The sequence below is a fragment of the Mesoplodon densirostris genome, chromosome 16 (assembly GCF_025265405.1).
Source record: "Mesoplodon densirostris isolate mMesDen1 chromosome 16, mMesDen1 primary haplotype, whole genome shotgun sequence".
Classification (NCBI taxonomy): domain Eukaryota; kingdom Metazoa; phylum Chordata; class Mammalia; order Artiodactyla; family Ziphiidae; genus Mesoplodon; species Mesoplodon densirostris.
In genome coordinates, this window is record NC_082676.1 from 71,017,256 (window position 1) to 71,028,664 (window position 11,409).

At 56.6% G+C, this 11,409-nt stretch overlaps 1 protein-coding gene across 1 annotated transcript; it reads left to right on the forward strand.

Moving 5' to 3' along the window:
* Nucleotides 1–895: 895 nt before the first annotated feature.
* On the forward strand, nt 896–9,522 carry PAX1 (paired box 1). The gene is made up of 5 exons (XM_060078773.1): nt 896–1,154; nt 1,565–2,194; nt 3,744–3,886; nt 4,383–4,605; nt 9,431–9,522. The coding sequence occupies exons 1-5, from the start codon at nt 896–898 to the stop codon at nt 9,520–9,522; spliced, it is 1,347 nt and encodes a 448-aa protein (XP_059934756.1).
* The last annotated feature ends 1,887 nt before the right edge of the window (nt 9,523–11,409 follow it).

The window sequence follows — 11,409 nt, forward strand, 5'->3', positions numbered from 1 at the left end:
GTCCCTATTCTGGGGGCAGCAGGTCAGAATCCCTTTCCGACCTGAGTCCTGGGTCACCTCTCTGAGAGAAATGAGTTCAAGTGGGTGGGCCTGTCCACAGGGAGACAGAATCTAGAATGTGCCCCCTCTCACATCACTGAAATCACACTACCATCCCAAGGAGTGGGTAGCTGTTAAACATTGTAAAGATTTTCTGAGAGCGGAATTGGGGTGTCAGCCAGAAGTGGGGAACTCTGGAGTCACTCCATCGCAAACACTTTGGACCCGGCTGACCAGGCGCCCTGCATTACCCTGGGCTCTCACTGTGACACCCGCACGCTGCCCGCCCGCCCGGAGCTGGGGCGCTGGGACCGCTCTTCCCCTGACCCTGCCCAGGGAGAGGGACGGGAGAGGTAGCCCCACACTGACCACCGTGCCATAATCGACTTTAATCCTCGGATATCTTAGCAGTAATGGCAGCGGAGGTTAGTGATACAACGAAAACAACTAAAACCCAAACTAGTACTAGTACTAATAAGTACTCATCAATTTGAAATGACTAGCCCATCATTCTCAAAACCCGAGGGGTGAGGGGCTTCGAGGGAAGCGGAGCAAGTGGAAGGTCCCAGGCCCGGCTGGGGTTAGGACTCTGTGTGTGTGTGTGTGTGTGTGTGTGTGTGTGTGTGTGTGTGTGTGTATGTAGGGGGCTGGGTTCCGAAGGAGGGCCGAGGGGGGAGCACAGAAGGAGGGGGTAGAGTTTCAGCGCGGGGAGGGGGGCGCCGGGGCGCAGTGACGGGAACCAATGAGCTGCCAACTCGCGCGTCTCCGGCGTGACTGCCTAGATTGACGTGGAGGACACGTCAAATTGATCCCCGCACTCCGCAGCCTCCCGTTCAGACGAATTTCTCCTAATCGGATGAAGTTCACCCTAGGCCTGGGGTCGCGGGCGTGGAGAGTGTCCTGGGAGCGGGCGGCGGCGGCGGCGGGCGGCGGCGCGCTCGGCAGCGGCTCACGGCGCTCTTCCAGCCCGCGGCCCGGCCGCCGCGGCTCTCGGCTCGCGCGCGCCCTCCCTCTATGCCTCTCCCGCGGCGGCGGCGCCCCAGATCTCCCGGACCGCGCCGGGCCCAGCCCCGGCCGCCTCGGCGCCAGGCAGCCGGCCGGCCCGCGCGCCATGGGTAAGGGGCGGGCGGGCGAGGCGGGGGGTGTCCCGGCGCCTCCCTTCCCTCGCGCCCGCGGTCCCTGGGAGACCAGGTCCCGGGTCCCGGACTGGCCGCGTTCTCCGCACGCCCCCAGCCCCGGGCGTGGGTGGGGGGCGCTCGGCGTGTCGCGGGAGGGGATGTCCCAAGTAGACGCGTCGTAAGTCGCGAAAGGGCACGGGGGGCTGAAGCGCGCGGCTCCCCCCTCCGTGGTCCCTGCGCGCGTGCCAACTCCCGGGACCGGACCGGGTCTGTTTGCTCGGACTCCGAGGACCCGCCGGTCACCTTCGGAGGTGCCCCGGGTGCAGCCCCTGTCCCTGCGCGGCCCCCCTCGGCTAACCCGCCGGTGTTCTTTCCCCTCCCCTCACTCTCGTCGGGCGCGTCCGCAGAGCAGACGTACGGCGAGGTGAACCAGCTGGGCGGCGTGTTCGTCAACGGCCGCCCCCTGCCCAACGCCATCCGCCTGCGCATCGTGGAGCTGGCGCAGCTGGGCATCCGACCCTGTGACATCAGCCGGCAGCTTCGCGTATCCCACGGCTGCGTGAGCAAGATCCTGGCGCGCTACAACGAGACGGGCTCCATCCTGCCCGGGGCCATTGGGGGCAGCAAACCCCGCGTCACTACCCCCAACGTGGTCAAGCACATCCGGGACTACAAGCAGGGCGACCCCGGCATCTTTGCCTGGGAGATCCGCGACCGGCTGCTGGCCGACGGCGTCTGCGACAAGTACAACGTGCCCTCTGTGAGTTCCATCAGCCGTATCCTGCGCAATAAGATTGGCAGCCTGGCGCAGCCCGGCCCGTACGAGGCGAGCAAGCAGCCGCCGCCGCAGCCGGCGCTGCCCTATAACCACATCTACCAGTATCCCTACCCCAGCCCCGTGTCGCCCACGGGCGCCAAGATGGGCAGCCACCACGGGGTCCCGGGCACAGCGGGCCACGTCAGCATCCCCCGTTCATGGCCCTCGGCTCACTCGGTCAGCAATATCCTGGGCATCCGGACGTTTATGGAGCAAACAGGTCAGTGGCGCCGGCCTTCCGTAGCCTTCCTGGAAGGGGCAGAAGTGGAGGGGGCGGGGAGGCATGCGGGTGAGGGGTCACTCTCGCGGGCCTCCTCCAACCGGTTTTGGCTCAGGGGAGGGCTCCGGGTTGGCCAGGGAGACTGAGGGTCCCGGGCCTTCTGTGGGAGTCCTCGGACATCTTGAACTTTTTATGACAAATATGGAAAATATTTCCCAAATAGAAGAGCAATCACCGACCACAAATTCGGAGGCTTGAAATTGCGCTTTTTCATTCTTGCAAGAAGTATGCAAACCCCTATCGCCAGATCTAAGCCAAACAAACCGCAAAGTCAATTCTGCGACCCTTTCTTAAGATCCCGATCTTTCGGGATCCCTCATCATTCCCCAAAGGGCTCTGTCCCTCCCAGGCCCAAAGGCTCTTTGAGTAAAAGGCGAAGGGTCTGGCTGGCCTGTCTTGCTGAGTGGCCTGAATCTCCAGCAGGCCCCGTGGCCTGGCGGGTGACAGGCGCCTGCAGGCTGCAGCCATCCTCAGGGTGAAAGCTCCCACGGATTTGCCCTTGGCCTGCAATCTCTGGGTGTGGAGGGAGGGGACGGGGAGAGGGGGGAAAGTTAGGGGCAGTTTTGGTGAGGGGGTCGGAAGAATGGGTGGGGGCTGGGACCGGGTCCGTAGTCTCTTTGCACTGTCCCCTGCCCCCAGCAGCCGGCCAGAGAGTGGCATGTTATTAGGTGCGCAGACTCAGCAGGAGCGTAAGAGGCAAAATTCACCGTAGCCCAAGAGACAGGAGGGGCGTCCAGAAAGAAACTGAAGGCTTAGCTCCAGCGGCTGTGGGCCGCGCCTCCAGGCCGTGCACAGGCTTCATTTCTCCTTGTGGCTCAAACCCAGCCTGGGCCGCAGGCTTGGGCCAAAGCTTCCCATGGAGCGTCCGGTGGGGAGCTAGCGGGGAGGTGACCTCTCCAAGCCTGAGCTCAGATCTGAAGCTTTCTCTCGGTTTCCTGCACACACACGTGCGCGAGGAGCAGACCTGTGCCAGGGACGCTCACGGGTAGCTGGGATGATGCCTCTTTCTGGAGGCCCGGGATGTCTCTGGAGGGAGTTGTGAGTAGAGATGGCTTCCAGCCCTCCAGACGCTTCTTGAGACATTGAGAAGCCCATATAATTCTCTTGAGCCTGCTGTGGATTTGAACTTGGACCTTTTGGGGCACCGTCTCTGGAAAGTGGAAAAGCCCCCTGGGCAGAGGGCGCTCAGACCTGGCCGTCAGCCTCTCCCTGCCAGAAACCTCCTGTTTCGTGGGAAGCGGGTGGAGACCTGGGAGGAGCGAGGGGAAGGTCCCCAGCACCCTCTCTCTGCCCCGCTGGGAGCAACAGCGAAATCTGGGGTCCCCGCTGCCCTGAGCATCTGCCGCCGGGTGTTCAGAGGAGCGTGGGTCGTGCCTTCGGATTCGGGCTGGGCGCTGGTAGGCATGTGTGTAGATGTCCGGGCCAGAGGGCTGCCCGTGTGCCCAGCGCGGACTCAGATGCCTCTTCTAATTCTCCTGTGTCCCCGCAGGGGCCCTGGGGGGGAGCGAAGGCGCCGCCTACTCCCCGAAGATGGAAGACTGGGCCGGAGTGAACCGCACGGCCTTCCCCGCCAGCCCAGCCGTGAACGGGCTCGAGAAACCTGCCTTGGAGGCAGACATTAAATACACGCAGGTAACTGAGCGCGGGGAAGGAGGCGTCCTTAATCAGGGGAGAGGGAGAGGTAGGGGGGCAGGGAGAAAGAGAAGAGACCCCCTCCACCCCCGGGGGAGGCGAGTTGGGCTGAAGGTTGAGGTCTGGTCTGCAGGCATATTTCTCTCCTTTCCTAGGAGGGGATTGACTTGCCTTTTGCCAAGACACTTTTGCTAAAAAACCTGGGACCCGTTAACACAAAAGGTTGAGGACTGACTCCCTTTCTCTAAGTCCCGGATGGTGAATATCATGACCCCCTTCACCTTTTGTTATTATTTCTAACAATTTGAGTGGACGTCGCTTTGCCACAGTCCTTGCCAGGACAATTAGAGGCCAGACTTCGCATGGGGAATCATTTTTTTTTTTTTGTGAGGACAGCAGGGAGAATGGGGACCCCCCCACACCCTGTAACTGCCGGTGCTGGAGAAGCCGACGGGATTGCCCGCTGCCGACGGTCTGTCGCTCTCTCTCCCCGCAGTCGGCCTCCGGCCTCCCCGCGGTGGGCGGCTTCCTCCCGGCCTGCGCCTACCCGGCCTCCAACCAGCACGGTGTGTACAGCTCGCCGGCCGGCGGCTACCTCGCCCCGGGCCCGCCGTGGCCGCCGGCGCAGGGGCCCCCGCTGGCGCCCCCCGGAGCCGGCGTCACCGTACACGGCGGGGAGCTTGCCGCAGCCGTGACCTTCAAGCATCCCAGCCGAGAAGGTGAGGGGCGCGGGCCGGCGGGAGGGGTTCAGACGAATGCTGGAGAATTAGGAAGGGTGCAAAGGAGCAAAGGAGAGAGGCAGACAGAGACAGAGACAGAGACAGAGAGGCTGGAGTGGGTACCGGCATAGATTCTTCCTCTGGGTTACACTTTAAGCCGGAGCAGATTAATTTCTAATAGTTATAAGCCGTGTCCCTAGAAAGGCAGGCAGAGATTGAGAGAGGTCCCAGGACTGTCCCCTAACTTGTATGGATTAAGAAGACCCCCCTCTCTGGGTCTCATTTCTCTGTCCGTAGAAGGGTCTAGAAGGCACCCTCCAGGGGCACCTTCCTGTGGCCTGTGGAGCTGTACCTTCTGTGGAGGACCTGCTGTGGCACCTGAACCCCGCAGGTGGGGTTGGACCTGCCCTGGCCCGGACCCCTTCCACGCACTGCCCATCTCTTTCTTCCATGTCCGAGTTTTTTTTTTTTTTTTTTTTTTTTAATCCAAGCAGTCCCTGTTCTCCCCTTGCATTTATCTTCTTCAACACATCCTTTGGGAAAGGAGACAGCATTTCAATCATGTGTCTCTAAGTCTAGACTCTTCTCCTCCTCCTCCTCCATAAATCTGCGCTCTGATAAACCAACTAACAGATTTGAGGTATTTAATTCACGGTCCACAATGCGAGGGGCATCTTGTTACACTGACCTTTGGGTTCTAGTTTTTCCTATAACTTGGGAAAAGCTCACCTGCCCTTGACTCTGCATTTTCCTCACGGTGAAAGGAATGACTGGGTTTGCCAATTTCCAACCTGCCTGCTTTTAGGTTCTGAGCGCCAGGAATTTGCAACTTCACCTCCTCTAGGAAAAGGCAGGAGTCACTCCGGGGAAGAGGTGGGGCCTCTTGGCCTCAGCAGCAACGGAGGCTGAGCACGAACCTGGGGGCTGCGTGGGGCACAGGGATGTTCCAGATGTCCGAAGGGTCTTTACAGCTGATCTGCCTTATACCCACCCAGGCAGAAGTGGGGGCAGGTGGCACTAGGTAGGCAGAGGAAAGGAGGGGCTTCCTCTTTGGTGACACTCAGGCAAAAACTTTATTTCCAAGTAGTTTCATTGAGACGTAATAGCGTGATCTATGAAAGAGAGAGAGACAGAAAGAAAGTGAGAGAGAGGATTAAGATGCCATCATTAACAGTCAAGCGGAGGAACAAAAGTTAAATTTTTTTGCACTTTTTTAGAGCACAAAAATTCTGGGATATCAATTTACAAATATTGAGAATTAGAACTCCTCCAAGCTTTAAATTTAGTTTAAATCATAGGAAAATTCCACTTGTTCATTTACAGGAAAATACAAGTAAAGGGAATTTTAAAAGTCGAGACTCAGAGCTCCTTCAATCTTTCCCTTTAAGGACAGATAAGGGGTCTTAGGGGAAGTGTTTTGCTCAGAGCCTTGTCCTTGGACTCGGACTCCGCACCTGAGGTTATCTGTTGAATTAGAAATGGAAACGGAATTTACCAAATTATATTAATTAGACTAATCCTTTAACTAAGCAGGTTCATTTGATTTAGAAAAGTGTATCTACAAATTTAAACGATTCCCCCTGGGCTGACCCCAAGAAGCAGGAAGACTTAGAAAAAGGACTCACTATCTTCAGAGTGATGCGGTCCTTTCCTAACAGAGCCATTCTGTCCCAGGGCATTTCAAGCGCCACCTTAGAAACAAATTATGAAATGTAGGTAATAATCCAAACGTGAAACACACAGTTCTGAATTCTAGGCTAACTCTAGTTAATTTGATGGGCAGGGGGTACTCACTGGTGGTTAATTTTCTTTGGAAGATACTTTCCTTTCAGAAATACAGAGCCATTGAATGACACTGGCATTCCTGTCCATTTCACCATTATTTTCACTTCTATTATGAAACATCCCACCCATTTCCAAAATCTGCAGCAATAATTAGCTACATTCATTGTTAAATTAATAACAATATTCTGATCCTGACAGTTCTTTAAAGATCCAGGTAAAGGGTCATCGAATAAATCAGGTCGATCATTGAAAATGATTTCTTCAGCTGGCATACAAATGTTTGTGTTTGAACAGGAACATATAAATAATGAGAATTGCATATCTACTTGGGTTATGGATTTTTACTCTTCTCATTGGCAGAGAAACGGACTTGAAAGACTGCCCCCACCCACAAGTGGTCTTTGAAAAATTACAAAGCAAAATAATGTGAATCACTGCCTTTAATTTTCTAATCATTGCTTAAGAAATTATCTTCAAAGAAACCTATCCCATAAGACAATTTACTATCATTAATTGTTCATAAGAGTAGTAGGAATAGCATCTATTGAACTTCCTCAGTAAGAAAACAGTTTCTATACTGAAAGCGGTTTAATATCATGAATGCTCAGTATAAAACAAATACTTCTGATCATCTAGTCCATACACGGACAATATACACATAATAATATACATTATATTTTATATATGTATATACATATATTTCAATATGTCCTCCACATCAGGTGCAAATGAACATTACTATCCTAAGATAAGCTTACTCAGATGTCAAATTATTCATTACAATTTATTAACTTTATCTTGGTAGAGGGTTGTGAGTCTGGGTTCCCTATTATTTAGGCAAGATAGTGTGATTTACATTTCCCGACGGTGAAAGGAAACTTTAATTCTTAAGGCCTGAGAGCACAGGAAAGTTCCACTTCATCTACAAGTGGAGGGGAGCCCGTGTTCTAGGAATTCCGACCCCTATCCAGACAAGACCATCTCCCTCCCCTTCCCCTTCCAGACAGGTGACAGACCCCAGCAGGCATTCCCTCAAGACAAATGGTATTTACAGAGTGTTTTCAGAAACCTCAAAACCTCCTGGCTCTGAGGTCCCTCCCAGCCGGGTTTTGGAAAGACTAAAGATTTGGAAATCAAATTTATAAGACATTGCATAGGCTCAAAGAAAATGTGTCTTTTATATTTGTTAGAGATAACTCGCGGCTTGTTCCAGTCACCCCTGCTCCGGATTAATTCTTGAAGGATCCTAAAAGCGAACTTTGCCAGGAACACTAGGGCGCAAGCGTTGGCCTGAGAGCCCGCCGCCGCCAACCTCGGTCTCCTTGGACACAGCCTTGGGAGACCCCTTTCCAGGATTCCGCTGACATCTCCCCCATCCCCGCCCCGCCCCACCCCAGGGTCCCAGTGGCCCTGGAATGGAAGTACCAGTATTTTTTTAAAAAAAACCTTGTCCCCATTCCTGCCCATTAAGATTAAATAAGCTTGCAGAGCGCCTAACGCCGGCCCGAGCCTTCGTGGGGGCCCCGCGACGTACCCACTCCGTCGCCCAGTTTACTGCAGGTGGGAAAGGAGGGGCGGAGGGGTCCTATGGGGAGGGACTGGGGCGGGGAAGAGCTACAAACGCAGCAGCAGGCTCGCCCCCGTAGAGTGGAGTGAAATCTGTCTCTGGTCTCCCGGTGTTTATTTTTCACGAGTTCATTTTCTCGCTTGTCTCTCAGGCAACCGGCCCTTGGCTGAGAAACCTCCTTCTCCGGAGTTGTTTTCTAAACAGGCCCTCACCTCCAAGTGTGTGTACTGGGTGGAATGAAAAGGTCTGAAAACTTCGTCGGCTGAGCGGCCACAACTGTGTTTAGGAAAGAGAGCTGAGAGGCAAGGGAGAGCGAGGGGTCGGCCCTGGAAAGGTCTTCAGACCCCTTCGCCACCTCTGCGAAACCAGATGTGCGCGCGCGCGCCCCTGGCGCAGAGGTGTGGGCCCGGCTCCGCGCGGCCCCGGGGCGGTGCGCCAGAGCCGGGGCGAGGGCAGCTGCAGGAGGAAACAGCCGGGAGCTCCCCCTCACCCCAAACTGAGGCGCCCCCAAGCTCCCCCTTTAAAGGAGGACGTGTGGAGGAGAAAAGAAAGTTGAAAACAGGCGCTTTTAGGTATAAATAAGCCTGTGCTTTCCAGCGCAGGAGAAGCCGAGGGGCCGGGCGTCGGGAAAGGGAAAAACAGGGGTTGCACAATCGTGGCGTCAATTTTCTGGCTTCCAGTAGCAAAACTTGGGCCCCTTCCCAAAACCCTAAATAATAGAGCAACTCGCTGAATGCTGCCTAATATGGCAAGTCCACTGTCACTAAATCCGGAGGCCCACAGGGCCCAGGACGTGCTGTGCCCACAGTGATGAGCGCATCTGGATCCCCGGGCCGCGGGGGCAGAACGAAGTCTGCCGCCCGCCTAACGCACGACCGCCTCCCACGTCGGGGGTGACCCTGGCCACCCCGGGCCCTCCCCGTGGGGCATTTTGGGGACCCACCCTCACTCGATTCCCCCCCGGCCCATCGCGGGCCCTGAGCTGCTTTGAGGACCGTGACCTGACGCGCTGGCAGCCTCTTGGGCCGGTGCGCCAGCTGGGTCTGGGGTGGGTGGTGGCTCGGGAGGCGGGGTGCGCGGATCTCAGCTCCCAGCTCCCTCCCCGGTCTGGGATCGGACCACCGCCCCGCCCGTGGCCGCCTGGCTCGGCAGCGCCTCCCTGCGCCCGGCGCCCACTTTACTGAGCGGCGCGGGGCCCGCGGCGCGGGGCGTCTGCAGGCGGGCCCTGCGCGGAGAGCCGCGACCCAGGCTGGGCGGGCCAGCGGCTTCCGCGGGGCCGCGAAGGGTGGGTGCCGAAGGCTCCGTGGAGCGCGGTCTCGATGCCTCCTTGCAGCCCCCAGATGTGGAGCGCGCGCCGCCCCTTCTCCCCGGGACCCTGCGCTGTCGGCCGTGTTCCCGGGCATCGCGTTCCCCGGGTCTCCCGCTCGGCGCCGCTACCGGCAGTGACCCCACGCCCTGTGCTTCCTCCCGCAGTGGCCGACCGGAAGCCGCCCAGCCCCGGCGGCAAGGCCCCCGACGGCCTCGGGAGCTTACACGGACTGCCCGTCCCGGCCTCGACCTCCTAGGGCCGCGCGTCCGTGAGCCGAGCCCAAGCCCGAGCCCGGAGGCGGCGGCGGAGCGGCGGGCGCAGTGGGGCGCGGACCCGAGGACTCGCCGCGGCCGAAGTGCCCATCAGCCCCGGCCTCGCCCGGCCCCGCGCCCGGCAGCCGCGCTTCCTCCATCGGCCGGGGTTTTCGGCTTCTCTGAACTTTGGCTTCAGACTGTTGCATCCTCGTCGCCGCGACCTTTGCTCTGACGTGGCCTCCCTCGTCCAGCGGGCCTCCAGCGTCTTTTCCTACTTGTCCCCGGGCTGTTTGGCACCGCCCCTCCCTCCCTTTCTCTCCCTTCCCCTCTCTCCCTCTTTCCCGCTCTGCTTCGCTTCCCTTCTTCCTCCCTTTCCTCCCTCCTTCCTCCCTTTCCTCCCTCCTTCCTCCTGAGCCTCCTTTCCTTCCCCACCTTCGCCCTCTTCATTTCCCCCTCTATCTCCGCTTCCTTTCCTCCCTCCGTCTCCCCGTCGACGTGGGCTCCCTTTCCTGGGGTCCAGCCGGGTCCGCCGTCTTCTCTCCTTGGCCTTTACAAGTCAAGACTCTGCCCCTCCTTATTGGCACTGCCCGGACCCTCACCCCCTTGCCGAGAGCACCAGACCAGGCTCCACGACAGGCCCTCCTCTCTTTAGCCTCCACCCCTCCGGGGGCCCCAGGCCTCACCGAGGGGCTCCATCCTGGGAAATGGAGAAGCCACAGTTTTTATTTCATATTTTTATAACCATGAACCCAAACAAAACCTCGGTGAACTGTCCCTTCTTCTCCCCCACCCCACTACCCCAAGGATATTATCTGGAAATATTCTTGTTTGGATGTTTTCTGAGTGCCCAGTGGCTGGGCTTCTCTTTGCTTCCTCTGAGATGATGTCACCCCAAAGAAGACTGGGGTAGGAGTAGGGGCACTGGGACCACTGTGTTTTCTGTAGTTAGAAAACCATGCGTGCCCTGGAGGTGCCCCCTCCTACCCCTCCACACCCAACAGGAGGGAATCTGGCATATGGTAGATGCATCAGCACTGTTTTTTGGTATTCAGGGGTCAGCACATTTGTTAATTTAAACCACAAACTGCTTCCGGGTACAAAGGTGCAATCTGGCTTCTGGTTTGCAAAGGGGTGGGGGTCAGAAAAATCCAGAAAGTGTCTTCTAGAGCAGGACACAAGCTCTGTTCACTGCTCCCAAGTTCAGGAGCACTGGTGGCAGGACCCTGGACATAAAACTGCAATCTCTGTAGTCAGAAAACTGTCACTGGTGAGAGTCTGACATCACCTGTTAACCGTGGCTACCTTTGAATAAAGGAAAGCGTCTGTATGTGTGCTTTGTAAGGGTGAGCAAGTCTGTGTCCAGACTGGAGTGTTGTATAGGTATGTCTCAGTGACCTAGCCCCTGGGTTTCCAGCATAAACACTATTAAGAAGGAATTGTTCTGGGACTTCCCTGGTGGTCCAGTGGTTAAGATCCCATGCTTCCAATGCAGGGGGCACGGGTTCGATCCCTGGTTGGGGGAACTAAGTTCCTGCAAAGAGGGATTTGTTTTATTGGTTTACTCCTTAGCACTTTGTAACCCAGGTTGAGGTGGAAGAGAAAATGAGAGGGGAGGAACATTTTCAGGGATGGTCCCTGGAAACTCGAGGTAGAGAGACAGAATGCAGAAACCATCCTAAAATGAAGTCAATTCTTAGAGGAAAAAAATGGGCAGAAGGCAGTGAGGAACAATGGAGGACTTTTCCAGAACATTTTTTTTTAACATTCTAAAGCTAAAGAAAACTATCACAGGCTACCAAATAACCTAGGGATTTCTCACTGCAGAGGAGTCTCTGGCTACTTGTTTTGTTTTTCCTCCCACTGTTTGCTTTTCGAAAACGGACAGCAGA